This window comes from Zeugodacus cucurbitae, chromosome 4 (assembly GCF_028554725.1).
Source record: "Zeugodacus cucurbitae isolate PBARC_wt_2022May chromosome 4, idZeuCucr1.2, whole genome shotgun sequence".
NCBI classification, from domain to species: Eukaryota; Metazoa; Arthropoda; class Insecta; order Diptera; family Tephritidae; genus Zeugodacus; species Zeugodacus cucurbitae.
Window position 1 is genome coordinate 70,547,530 of NC_071669.1, and position 15,495 is coordinate 70,563,024.

General features: G+C 34.9%; 1 protein-coding gene across 2 annotated transcripts in view; it reads left to right on the top strand.

Moving 5' to 3' along the window:
- LOC105213069 (transcription factor mef2A) overlaps window positions 1-15,290 on the top strand; it is a 109,226-nt gene extending 93,936 nt beyond the window's left edge. For both annotated transcript variants that reach the window (XM_011185616.3, XM_029040323.2), the window contains exons 8-12: window positions 418-562; window positions 2,317-2,714; window positions 3,817-3,972; window positions 4,464-4,673; window positions 10,202-15,290. In XM_011185616.3, the coding sequence (XP_011183918.2) occupies window positions 418-562; window positions 2,317-2,714; window positions 3,817-3,972; window positions 4,464-4,673; window positions 10,202-11,458 (2,166 nt within the window). In that variant the 3' untranslated portion in view covers window positions 11,459-15,290. The remainder of the gene's footprint in view (window positions 1-417; window positions 563-2,316; window positions 2,715-3,816; window positions 3,973-4,463; window positions 4,674-10,201) is intronic.
- Window positions 15,291-15,495: the final 205 nt, after the last annotated feature.

The following is a 15,495-nucleotide window of genomic DNA, read 5'->3' on the forward strand; positions in this document are numbered from 1 at the left end:
TTATTTATTTTTTTTTGTAAATTTCTCTACTTACACATTATACACGTTCTTATTCGCCATTTTTCTGCATTACACAAAAAATATGACACACACAAACACATACACACTCTTTGTGTGCGCGGCCATTGCGAAATTTCTTTGTTTCAGCGCAAAGAGAATTTATTTGTTTGCCTTTCCCTTGTTACATGCATTACTCGCACTCGCACTCGCACTCGCACTTGTAACCTTGATTTTTTGCACTTTTTTCCATTTTCCATTTTGCTTTTTCAGCATTTCACTATTTTCTCATTACTGCCTGCGTGAGATAATTATTGTGTTTCCTTATTATTATTATTTCTCTTTGTTTTTACATCCTACAATTGCTTTCATTCGTCTGTAGACCTTAAGAGCTTCCGTTGTTATTTTCCACTATTGCAGAATGGACGGCATGCCTGCTCATCGCTCTGTCCGAAGGAGCAATTGCCAGCGCCGGAGGACACGATTTCCTGCAGATCGCCGCGTCTGGTGGAGGTGCCGGGGCATTGCTGTAAAATGTGGCTGTGTGAGAATCCCACAGCTGATGGTAAGTGCTACATGCGTTGTGTGATGGCAGTGGTTATGGATGGACAGACACTGTAAAAAAATTTACTTGAGTTTTATTTATAAAATACATAGTTTATTATTATAAATCATAATTCACCCGGCGTTTAATCGCTATTCGGACCCGAAATGAGTTCAAGAAATTGTAGATCATAGACATCGGATAAGACCTTCTTGAGTTATCCTTAGGAATCCAAATGCATTTCACTCATAAAAGTAGGAGGATATCATTACTATCATGAAAGACATTATAATATCACACCAATTATTATAGAACCCCTTCTCTCAATCCGCAGTAATCAATTTTCGTAATACATATAAAACAATTTCTCTCAGTATAAATCATATTTACTTGCATAAGTGCTGATTACATCCCAAGAAGCACGTGCCTTTGCGTCGTGCTCCGGCTTTTCGGCACAGGCAACAGCACTTGTACAAATAAAAGAAACCAGAGGGACAACCATAAGAATGTACTCAAGCTTGTCTACAGACTGGTAATATGCATTTGTCCATGACTATTGGCTAAGTAAACGCCAAGGCATTACCCATTGTGAGCGCCAGAGACGCGGCAGACAGCCCAAGGCAAGCTACTGGCCGACCACAGTCGACTGGGCGGCATGTTGACCAACAGGCCGAAGAAGAAGCTGTGGCAATGCCTGCGGCTGTGAAACTTAATGATTTTTAAGGCGAATTAACAAGAAATATTTATGAGCACGAGGCACATGCAAGCAATTTTCGGCAAGACAAAGCGGCTCACGTGGACGGAGCGCATGTGTGGGGGTGAGCGGGTGTCTCGAACGGCCGAGGCAATGATAAAGTAGACGTAATTACTCATGCAAAGATAAAGCAATGAAACATTGCCTTGTGATAGCGACAGTAAGGAAACGCAAGAAAATAGAAATTATTAAAGGCATAAGAGTGAAATATGAATGCGAAGTGCATGGTCAATAATATATTTTTCATTGCTTCATAGGTTGCTTTATTTTTATGCTTTCTAAAAGCGACCTAAATTTGACCAGTGGGCTCTGTAGCTCTGTAATGGTTAGGCTGAAGATTTATTTTGATAAGGAATTTAGGCTGCGCTCGGTTATTGAACACAAAGCTATAGAGTATGATAAATATCAAGGATTTTGGATACTTCATGCTCTACTGCTCGAACGGCAATGGAAAATTGAAATGCATAAATTCTAAAATGACTATACTAAAGTTGAAAGCTTTTAAGAGCATAGAGAAGTGTTCTTTTTTCAGCCCAAAGAGTATTTTGTAACCTTGGTTAGTTTTGAAAGAGTAGTACTGCTAAAGAGATTCGATCTCATCAGTAGTTAACCGGGAACTTTTCAAGGATGTTACTTTTTAATCAGAAAATTGTCTTCATTATCATCTAAAGACTAAGTCGATATTCTATAAAATTGTATTATATATCTATTCGATATTGGAATAAATAATTGTCCAATATTCATTCTAACAAAATCAGTTTAATGCTAGTTCTACAGTGAGTGCCTCAACTCAACTTCTGCGCAGTTGTATTAAAATCTCACTTTAAAAGCGACGAGTTCAACCCTACGCATAGATCTAGTATTCAACAACTTCTATGTGGCAAAAAGCTAGTCAAAGCTAGGTAAACAATGACGGTCTTCCAACGCGGCCGCTTAATGACTAAATTAAATTTAATTACATTGTACTTAAAGACTCATTTTGTTGTTTCTTTTCTCATGGTGTTTGCATATTTCATTGCAGTCTACGCCACCTGCCACAACGCCTCGACCAGCCCGTGGACGCCGTGCTCACAGCCCTGTGGCCTTGGCATTTCGACGCGCTTCACAAGCACGAACGCTGGCTGCCGACAATTGAGCAGCTTGCGATTGTGTGAAAATCGCAAATGTGATCACGACAATAACAATAGCAACAACAACAAAAACTATTTACTAACGCCACAGGAGGCACAGCAGCAACAACAACAGCAGCCACAAAAGCCTGCGCATGCAGAGCATCAACGGCAACAGCAACAAAAACAAAAACAACTAATTAGCCATAATGTGGCAAACAATTTAGTTGTAAGTGAGCCTAAGGATATTAAGGTTATAACAAATTACCATGCCACATTGCTGGCGGCGCATGAGGAGCATCGAATACGCGTAAGTTAAGAAACAATGAACTGGAAGTCTCTCGTTGATTAGATTGCTTTTAAATAGTGTTGTACGTAAATGTGCGTCATTTATTACATTAAAAAAAATGTTGAATGAAGGATTTTTTTTAACCATAAAATTAAAAAAATATATATATTTTTTTAAATTTTTTTGTTGTTGCTTTTAACTAAACTTTATTTTGCTAGCCAGCAGTGTTTTAAACTTTTACTGCACATTCAATTCTCCCCCATGCTTTATTTTCTTTATTTTTTTAACCAAAGTTGCTAATCCAAACAAACAACAACAACAATAATGAGTGTAACAAAGGAAACCGCAAACTAACGAGCCAAAGCAGACAATTGAATTTCTTCAACTTAACCAAAAAGAGACAAATAGCACCGACACACATATTTACATATGTATGTGTGTACTCCCATATTTACGAGCACATCCGCTTCCGCCACAATCCCCGGCAGAGCATAGCGCTGTGCACACCAGCTTGTCATTGTTCTACTTACATCTCACCAACAGCTTAAAAATCTCAAAATCTTTCCACTTTATTACCAACACACTTAGAACCTCATAGATATATATTTACTAAGGCGTTTGAACACAAATATATGTGTATCTGTGTGCTTAAAGCTTTGATGAAAGTTTTATATTTCCACACTGTTGGAATTAAGTTTATCCTTCTGCGAAAAGCAAAGTGGTTTAAGCTGACGCATCTTGTCTGTTGTCGTCTTGCATTTCCTGGTTTCTTTCGTTTTTTCTTTTTAGCTTTCAGAAATTTTCATTGTTTTAGTTGACAAATTCATTACTTTATGCTTTAACAATAGCTTTAAATTACCTTTAGTACAGAAAAAAACTAAGTGGCTTTGAATATACTCCACAGATTTCATTTTCTTGAAATTTAAGTCCTAGAAAAGGTATTAAGAAAAATTCCTCCAAGAATTCGATGAAAACACTTTCACTTAATTGATATTAAAAACTTGATAATTTCCAAATCTATGAAAGCTTATCTCAATGCTTTATGGCCTTTAGCTTATTAAGCTTTTAAAGTATTTCATTTTTAAGAATACTAATTAATTAACTTATAAACTTTTATTCACAGAAAGGCCATGAGTGCCGCAGCTTACAACGCCTTGGACCGGCACGCATACGTTTGGGCGCTTGCATTTCCAGAAAGCTCTATCGGCCGAAGCTTTGCGGACTATGTCATCAGCATTCGGGCAAGTGTTGTCGACCATCGGTCTCAACAACCATACAGGTATGAAAGAGCAACTAAAAGTTAATATACTTAATTATATTTATAATGGAACAGGGGTTCTCAACCAACTAATAGTAAACTTAAGTGCTCAATGAAATTGCACTCTGGCACTCATATGAGCACAGTTACATATACGTACTTCAAAGTAATTTATTTTTACGAAGATTTATTTAATAGCTTGAGATGGGAATTTTACAAAAAGCGCCAACAAACTGTCTAACGAAACTTTTGAAATTAAATAGTTGTAAAAATAATTTCCTTCAATTCAGTCTATGATTTCAACTAAAAATACAGAAAACAACTTCCATTGGCTGTAAAACTTTAGCAATCAATCCATTACGTAATGTATTTGCATTTGCCTTTACCCATTAGTGGCGCACAAAGTGAAAAACTTTCGTTTGAAAAAAAAAATTGCCAACAAACTTTTAATAAAAACTAAAACAAGAGAAAAAAGGGAGACATTTTCACTTTTACTTTATTTGCTTTCACAGGTCGAACTGCTGTGTCCATTGAACGCCGACGACCCCATCAGCGTTGCCGAACAACAACAGCAACAGCCGGAAGCACAGGCGCCACTGCAGCTATGGGACACTGTGTCGCTGGAGCCAATCGATCAGGAATTCCTGCAATCACATCAAATACAAATCGAGAATAAATTCATAGCTGTTGAATGGATTCTGAAGTGCGAGTGCGGCAAATATGTGAGTAGAAAATATGATATTTAATTGAAGTTGGTTAGAAGCTTTCGGCTAGAAATAGAATATTTTTTTTTGGTAATTCATATAGGCCTACGAGCAAAAATTATTTAAAAAGTACTTTGGTGTACGTTACCTCGAAACCAAAGCCTCTGGAAAGCCTACAGTTCAGTGTAGTTTGTATAGTTCGCTTTTTTGAGTATGGTTTAAGTCCCTTCGTATAGTTGAAAAATTTTTATGAGAAGGAGTTCATTCATGAGTTTTTCGCTCCCTAGGAGTTTCCACCGTTATTTCATTAGTACATGATGTATTCAAAATGTTATCAGTAGCCTTCAGACAACACAGCTAACCCAATCTTGGTCGAAAAACACATGAAAAAGGCTCCTCTATCTGACTCAGGTATAAAGGCAGCACTTCCATAACACCCATGAAAAATAGTGCAAGCGCCTAAAAATATGTTATTATCATGGCATGTGCGTAATCTCAAAGCAATTAAGTTGGTCAAATTTCACATTAATATTCATTTTCATCATTAAAAAATAACATTACACCAAATGTCCGCTAAAAATACAATACAAGGATACTACTAAAGCCTTATTTATTGCACAATAAAATTCTGAAAAAAAACATAAAAAAATTGCTGTTTTTTTTTAGCAAAATTATGAAAGCAGGTGCAAAAAAAATGCGTGTCTTAGGCCATTAAATCGAGCAAAAACAACAACAAAAAAATACCGTTAGGACCTTACTGCTAAGTTTTAATAAATACATGAATACAAAAACGGCAAAAAGAACACAGAGAAGACACATAAAACAAATTGCTACAAGATCAATAAAACTTGAATACAAAATTGCGAACATAAATAAAATGACCCCACATACCCACTAGAAATTGCAAATTAATAGGCTTATATGTCAATGAGTCCACGTTCAAATATATTATGTATGCTTTAAACAAGTCAGCGGTGGCATATGACAGGTGGCAACAGTGGTTTATACGAAACTCATAAAAATCACTTTCTCAAGCCGCTGAACACATTTTTGCTTCCTGCTCCTTAAGGGTCTTCCTGCGTACAGACGAGAGTTAGGCAGTACCGTTAAGACCGTGTGCGAGTACAAAGGATTGTTGCATTGACGAAAATTCAATCTTAGCAGCAGCAATAAAATTAAAATGAGATAAAGAAGGAAACCAAAAAAATGCATGAAAAACAAGAACAAACAAAAAAACGGTAAAAAATCGTTTTCCATGCCATACTTATTAGAAAGGCAAAAGCAAATAAAATGAAATTCTCATCAATTCAAATACAAATCGGCAAAAGCAATACAATTTCGCATTGTTTCGAGCAATTCAAGGTTGTATTGTATGGAAATGTTGAAAGTTCGTTTGAATGGACGCATATGAATGAAGGTATTTTGAAGGAGAACAGGAGGACGACATAAGAGGAAGGTCAAGTAAATGCGATTAAAATGACAAGTGAAAACAATTTCCGTTACAATGCTTGAATAAAAGAGGATATGAGGCCACACTCAAGGATGTTATTACAAATATACATACAATCATTCAGTACATTTATACTCTGGAAGCAATAGCAATGCAGAAGCAGCAAAAAGTTAAGAAAATTTGTTGAATATCTGTTTGTAAATGCATGAACAAATATTTGTAGAAGCAGAAAGAAAAGTCATCAGTAAATTGAAAAGTGCTGACAAACATACATTTCTTACATAAAGTGAAGCAAATGATATATTTGCTTCGGTGAGCAATTATAGCAATACTCGCTGGCATTGGAAAGTATAACCTGAGGTAAAAATCCTACTTGTATAGATAAAACACATTAGTGTGAATTAATAGACCCTTATAAATATATCGATGAAGCGCTTTGAGCTTCTCAAAAATCTGTTGAATGTTCTGTCGATGTTCTAACGGAATGCTAACTGAAGCAACTTCACTCGACCAATCCGAAAATACGTACATAATCTAAGCGACATTTCTACTATTAACAATACATTGATTTATTATCGAAATATTACATTTATGCAAAGAATAAACTTCTATTATTAAATGAAAGATTTCTATTTTAGTTCATGTTATTTGATAAACGCCTAAAAGCAGGCAACATCAAATTGGTAATCAATTTCAATTCAAAATTCCGTTGTATGTGTCATTGCAATACTACAGGAATTTATTTCAAACACAATTTTCAGCTTAAAATCTCTTCAAATGTGCAAACTCAGTAAGACAATTGCAAATAATTGCTATGAACCAGTTATTTACATTTGGTTGCAGCTCAAAATTAACCACATCATTGTGTTGAGATGTTCATATTAAAGTGAAATCAATTGCAAAACCCAACGTATTTAATAAATAAATACTCAGATGTTTAACCAAGTAAGAAATTGTGCGAAGCTTGAGTCTCATGAACTAAGAATTTTATGAATTGTACTTTCATTTTATTAAACGATATTCAATTTATTGAACTAGATCAATGTATAGAAGTGCTAAAATCTTTAAAAAAATATTACAACTGGTTGCATTACTAGTTCCACAATAGTTTGGAATTATCATCAGACTAGTTTGGAACTAGTGGCAAAACATTTTTGGACTAATACTTTACTATTTATGATTTCCCATAAAAAAATTAGAACTGAAGGTCAAAAAGTTGTTAACTAGTTGCGAACTAGTTGAAGCCCGGTTTGATGATGAATATCCCAACCACTTGGGAAATGATTAGGAAAGAGTTAAGTATATTGCTCACTCAGGCAGATCAGTATTTCTTCCGAAGCTTTTTCTATACCAATTCACAACTAATTCTAAGTTCAGTTGAAATATCTTATGCTAATTTCAAACAATGAAGAGATAAACTCAGTAAGATTAAATTGAAAATCCATTTGTAATTGCATATGAGTTTATGGCAATATCACCACTCTCATGCCACTTGCAAACACAAGTACCACACCACAAATTCAAATTTAATACAGTTACTTATGTGAGTGGCATGCACAAGCCAAGTGTGTAAGAGGAAATTGTAAATTTGCTGCCATTCATTGGTTTATCTGTTGCAAATTACAAAATGTTGCTAATTTGCAAAATCCCACAGATTTATGAGCTGCATAATTCGCCTGCTAATCACACCAAAGATAACTAAATTAACAAGATTACAAAGTGTGGAGAGTTGTATGTGAGTACACTACTCACAACGGCGTAAACAAGTGTGTATGCAAATGTGTGAATCTGCATTTTGATTGAATTTATGCACACCAAAAACACTCACAAACATGCATATGATGTATATTAGTTGGAATGCCATCAATATGCAGATAGCACGGAAGTAATTAATATTAATTTTGGGGATCATTTCCGATTACTATTACGTATGACAACAGATTGAGCTCTCAATTCTAATTCAGTTGATGTTTGTTTTGCAAATACACGCAAGTTCAATTTAGCCTTGGTGATATAATCGATTTAATATGCGCATCATTAGCAACATGTTTACGTAGAAATAGTCTTAATGAAAATGTCTTTTATACTATTAAAATTTAATTTAAAGATTTGGTTAACTTTACCAAGCTGCTGGTAAATTTATTACTATAGAGATTATTAAGATCATTTCCATAATTTTCCTCGTATTGATTGATTGATAATGTCAAATGTTTTGGGTCTATGGTATATAAATATTATGTCAGAACACCTTTGGTGAATAATTTAATTTAAAAGTCACCAGTAAGAAAGGTATATCTGCAAGTTTATCGTTTCAAAGTATGGAACGCTCAGGAAATCTAAACTAAATATTCCTGGCATATTCTCCTGTTAAGATATGACAAAACCTTTCATAGTGGACATTAAACTATTACCACAACTGAATGTGTCTGTTTGTAATAATATTATTTTCATGTTATGTAGGACTATTTACGGATGCTGGCCATAACTGTTTGCTAAGGTTGAAGGAAATTTAATCGGAAATTATAAGCATTGCAGAGGTGTTAATAATAAATAGTCTGATGAACCATGTGTACATTTTTGGTAACAAATTTTATATTTTTTTCTAGCTCACATAAAGCCACCTTGCATTCGTGAAATATTTCTATACTGGTCGAAACATAATCATAGGCATTAACCAAAGACACGAAAAAGTACATATTGCGTAATGAGACTACTTACATATATGAACAGAATTCATTAAGGGGCACACCTAGTGTGAAATTTCATTTATTATTTAATATTTTTTTTCATATTTCGGTAGATTACACCTTTAAAAATTAAATATTAAAATTTCAAATCTGAGATCTGATCAAAAAATCGAATTTTGGCAGGCCAAAAACGACCAAAATTTTGGGTAAAATTCGACTATTATTTTATGATTTTTTATCGTAGGTCATTGTACAGACAATATTATCTAGTTTAAGGAGAATTTTATATTTTTAGATTTCATCCACGGAGAAGGCCGAAAGGCCTTTTTTCGCGCCGTTGGATATCGACTATAACTTAAAAAATATTTAATTTTTTTCTTCAAAAATTTCACTGTATATTTTTGAAACATGTATGAATATATTCTTAAAATTTTGAAATAATTGATAAAGTATTTTTTTAATAAAAATTCCAAAAATCACCTTTTTTTAGGCCATTACACTAGGTGTGCCTCTTAAGTTTCGACGAGACCCTCACTAGATCCAACGTTTCCACTTATTATATTTAGAGATCTCGAATATTTTGTAAATAATATTTTCAAAATTATTGCTCGGACAATCTTAAAACTACATAGTTCATTCACAGACCAATGAGCAACCGATGTCAATAATTGAACCGTTATTTTGAATCGTTTCGCGATTATTTTAATTTCCCTGTCAATTTCTCTCAGTTATTTGAGATTTTTGCAAGACCTCGAACATACATATAATTTTAAATAATACACCAGTTTTTATATTAAAATATAAAAATATATATTTTCATGGCCTTTTCAGCTTAATACAGACACTTCTCAGTATCAGCGGCATATAACCATACAAAATGAGATTAACAATCAAAACTTGCGATCATCAACATTATTTACAAATCTTGTTAGCACCGCACTGTTTTCAAAAGCAATAAAATTTCAAATCCTTTACCAATTTAGCACACACGAACAAATCGAATGCTTTCAGCAAAGTAAGAAGATTATATTAGCTTCTTGGAACTGCTATCTATTGCGCGGAGACTCAAATTTTATAGCCAATCAATTTTTATGATTAATATAAATGACAACACAAGCTAAATTGAACACGTACACATTAATACAAACTCAAATACGTACTTAAATATAAATATATAGCAATACATATAGATACATATATATTTTATTTAGATATGTGGATATTTGTTGATGAAAATTATTTTGCCGATTTAGACGATTGAAGCTATAAAAATGTTATTTTCCTTTTTTTCGATTATACGATAGAAAATTTAACACAATGGCAAACACAATTTTAACTGCCTATTCTCTCTCTGTTCTTTTCTTCTACACTGTAACGCCGCATTGTTGCCACAAATCGGTTGGAAATAGGAAAATTGCAACAACCTGCAAAAATACACGACAACAATGCATAATGGCACAAGTGACAATAGCACCAGCAATAGCCACAAAAGCACACAACAAGCCAGCAACAACAACTACAACAATAGCAACAACGGCATCAACAATAGCAGAAATACCGTTAATAGCTGGCGCACAAGTGGCACTCTTAGTGACCGCAAAAATAATAAAAATGTGGCGACAAATATTATCAGTGAAACGGCACGCAATAACAATGGTTATGCGTACAACAACAACAATAACAATAGCAACAACAAAAACACAAACAACAAGAATAACAATGCGGGCATAAGTGGTGGCACTGACAGTGGCAATAACATGGGCAACATGGCAAACAGCAACGATGAGCAAAACATTGCTGCGGACAATGACAGTGATAATCGCTATGTACAACAACAACAACAGCAACAGCAGCAGCAGGAAGAGGAAGAATCAGCACAGCAAGAGCATTTATTGTCGTCGAGTGAACTGCAACCAGACATTATACCATATCCGGCCATGTTGCCGCCACACCGCAACAATCCAGTGGAAAAAAGCGACCAGAGGAGTCAGCCGAACAGCAACAACAACAACAGCAATGATGACATTAACAACAACTACAATAGACATAGCAACTACCGCGAACACGAGGCTGAGGATGGTGGCAATACGGACACAATTGACAGCAAGCGTGCGAACAGTGAACTTAATAACAACAACAACAATAACAATATCAGGCTTGTAACAAGTGCTGCTGGAGCGAATAAAAGTAAAGCAGTTGCTGGTTTTGGTATTTACAACTGGGACGCCAATGAAGGCGACGATAATAGTGCCGTTACACAGCGTGAGGACATCGAAAAGCCAAATGAGCGCGGAGCAGAGCAACAAAACACACTTGAGGAGGAGCAGGAGCAACAGCAAGAAGATCAACAACTGCTGCAGTGGAAGTTTGAGAAAAATTTGCATTATCAGCAGGAGCAGCGGCTGGCTGCCAGGCCAACAGAACCGGACGCGCATTGGCCAACACATTACACACATCATCACCACCAACCGCATCAGCGGCAACATCATCACCATCACCATCAACACCATCATCACCATCTACACCACCAGCAGCAGGAAGAGCGCCAAGCACAGCAGACGCACCCACGGCCACAGCTGCAACATCAGCTTCGGCTTGAACAGCTGAGCGAACAACAGCAGCAACTACAACCGGTGTTGCACGCGCTACGCCAACGCAGCACATAACAACGCAGACGCACACCACAAATGCATCGTCAACGTTGGCCGCCACGCAAGGGACGAGGCAAGAGGAAAAAGACCAAGACCAACCAGGGAGCAAAGCGACGCAGCCACGGCGGGACAATAGCGGCGGGGAGAGACGTGGCTGGCGGTGTGTTTGCAATGGGCACACAAGTGGGCACTTCATAAATAAATTGCAGCGCGACAAACTGATAAACCGGTGGAAAAGCAACAAAATTACGCGAGCGACGCAAAAAATTGGAGAGAACAAAGGCAAATGAATGAAACAACAACAGATAAGCAATGAAATATGTGAGAGTGTGTGTATGTGTGAGTGACAGGAATGAAAATCGACGAGAAGCGCGTAAAGGACGAAGGGGCAATGACAACAACAGCACCAACAACACCAACAACACCAACACGCACCAGCCGAACAACCGTGCGATACATCAACTCAGTGTTAGTAGTTAGTGCATTGGCAGTATGAAGCGTAACTTGAAGTGAATACCGACAGACAGACAGACTGTGCTACGGTGACGCACCGGCGGATGGAACAGTCAAAAGGGGACCGGCAAATAACAGTTGCAATTTTTGCATATCACAAAGCAAATAAATTTTTAATTTCCAGCGCCGCACAAAAAATATCCGGCAATTTTTGTTTGGTGTAGCGTTGGAAAAACAACAATAACAACAACCATAATAACAAACAACTTCGCAAAGGAAAGTGGCGAAAAAAACTGAAAACAAACAAGCTATCGTGTAAAAGTTGTCGCTACAACGGACAGACAGCCGAACACCAAAACAAATAAATTGATGAAAATACCAAAAGAGGAGGCGGTAAACAAGCCTTGTGTTCAGGTGTAAGTTTACATCTGTTTGTTGTCACCAAATTTTCTGCTTTAAATTTTTAATGGTTTATGAAGTTAGTCCTTTAGTGGTGGTACTGGACGCTGTTTGGTAGCAACATGTTCAATGTTACTGTAAAGATTTGATTCTGTAAGGCTTGCGGCTTTCGATGAATTGCTTTATTTGGTATTGTTTAGGTCTGAGAATCAAACAATCCAGTGAAGCCCATCTTCAAACTCAATTATTATACCAAATGATGTAGCAGAGCACTTAAATAAAATTTGGTAATCAAAATCGAGTTTCCGTTACACAGAAACCAAGAAGCTCCCAGATGCAGCTATCCACTGATCTACTTTTACTTAAATTTTGAGAACTTTTTACTTAATGTTCATGCACATTTTCACAATGGACCTCATAAAGGCCTAGATGCGTCGACAGACAATAACCTTATCTAACCTCATCCTTCAAACCATCCAATAAAAAGAATAATAATGAGGTCTTCATTTCCATATTTCCAAGTCACTTTAGAAGTATCTGAAGGACTTGTACACAATACTTCTATAAATTCCAAATAACAATTTCTATAAAGATAAAAGTTCTACAGAACATTGATAGACCATTAACGAAAGAGCTCATGAACCAAAATTCTACCGCAACAGTCTTTTAGTAAAATTCCACGAACCTCGAATTCCGAAACGAGTACCAATATAAAATTTGATAGCTCAATATTACTCTCAGACAATAGAAATTAAGAGGTTTTCTTTTAGAATCTAAACACACATTCTCGACAGCTTCAATATTTGACATTGGTAATGACTGTATAGGATTGGCTTCAACTTCACTTCACTTATGTCACCTTTGTTCTGAGCTAAGCCGGCGGGTGTTTGGTGCGGGGTCTGGTTCGCGAGTGCCACACTTTATATTACAATTATGTCAGAGAACACAATGAATGATGCCGTTAAGAATTGTGTAAAAACGTAATGCTATGTTTGCTTCGAAAAATGTATGCTACGAATGAGAACTATATCAAATAAAATTGTGCAAAGAACTGAGTGAATACTGAGTGTCTATTAAGGGATGGATTAAATAAATTTAATTAACAAATATTTATCAGTTAATACTTGTCTCTATGTATTGAGTATTTCATAAAGTTGTAAATAATTGTATTTTAGTTCATCTATGAAACATATCCTGAAACAAAGGCAGATGCCTACATATCTATATGGTAAGTATGCAGTTTGATTATTCAAAACTCAGTTTGATGATTCAAAAATCGTGCTACTTGACGAAGTCGCTGTTATCTAAATCATCCATATGGTCGGCTGAATTATATTTTTCCATATCAACACTAATAATAAATGATCCATGAAATAATATGTCTCTATAGACAGGGTTGCTTTCATTTAACTATATGCATTTTAAAATATTCGTCAAACCATCAGTATCATTAAGTTTAGTTATTAAGTGGAGTACTCGGCGGATTTAAAAATATTCCAGGTTATATATGTGAGGCATAATACTTATATCAAAACCTTATTGTATAACTAGTTGTGCTCTCGCAACATGTTGCTGAGAGTAATCGTCTAACATTCCAATTTGTTTTCATAATTATTTTCATGAACGAAGAACGGTATTTTTGAAATAAAACATTCAGATAATAAAAATGAAAGTCAATATCAAATGGATGCGCATAAAAACAAACTGATTGACTACCAATACGCAAATAATTGTATTTTGTTACACATAAGTGTACGTGATAACTCGAAAATTTATATAATAACATACTTAAATTAAGCGAAAGTGTATACAAATTAATTGAAAACAAAAAATAGAAAATAAATTTTAAGAAGAAATAAGTAGAATTAAGTTTAAGTGCAAAAAAGAACTAAAATAATTAAACAAAAAAATAAATAAATAAATAAAGAACATAATCAACTGCACAAAAACAACTAAAAGAAGAAAGTAAATATTTTTGCGAGCAAGCCTATACATAAACAATTGAAACACTAACAACATTATACTAATTACATAAGAGTAAATTAAACAAAATGAATCTAAAAGCAGCAAATTTAAAATAACGCCAAAATTAATGAAAATTAAAACAAAGCAAAATTATGTAGTTGAAAGAGCATAGATACCTTTAAGCTAACTGTAAAAAAAAGTGTAGTCGTAAGAGAAAAGATTGAAAAAAAATAATATTTAATTAAAATCGGTAAACACACATCAATTAGTAAAAGCTAAAACAAAAACCAAAAACAATTTGAATTTTCTCTTACAAACAGCCGTGAGCTGTTGGCCTGCAATTTGAGCGTAAAATGATCTAAATTGTCTAAACGAAAATTGTATATGCATTACAAGAGCAACAAAGCAATTGCTATTCAATATGTATGAAATGTATAAACGTTAATTATATATTTGTATGTATGTGTAAGCATTATATGTATTTATATATTGTATATGTACTGGCAATGTATATGTATACTTACTTACATGCATGCAATAGGTCAACTTGTGGAGCAGCTGCGTGAGGTCTAAGCTCGCTGAGAAAGCAAATAAGAAAGAAACAAAAAAAATGTTGATTTTCAAAAAAAAAAAACAAAAAAAAAAACGACGATATACGAGTATTCATACATCTGTATGTGTTTATGTGTGGCGGCGTTACTTATACCGAATGAAATCTAAACTACTACATATCTACATATACATATTCTATATCTGTGTATCTGTGTGTACTAATAGGATGCTTGGCATCCGCAAAACAATTATCAAATGCATACATATAAGCATTAATCATGAGTTTTTCCATTTCAAAACTCAATTTTTATTTTAGCGCAACGCCTTAGTTCGCTCAACAACTTTGATTTGATGAAGCATATTTGTGTAGCACACATATGCAATTGACTTTTTCACCATTATTCACTTGTTCTATAATTTCGATATGTTAAAAACAAATATTCTGCAATTCAATAAAAGGCGAAACTATATATTTTAAACAAACAAAAAATGTAAATATATTTTTCATTAAACCGTTATGGGACAAGGTAAGTATTTATTATCATAAATAAACACGTAACCTTATTTCCAGAATCTCACGGCAAATACTATATTCCTTTAAATACAATGTATATAAAATTCTCATGACAGCAGTTTCTGCGGTACCGGAATGGACCCGAATTTTAGCCGGCCAAGAACTGTCC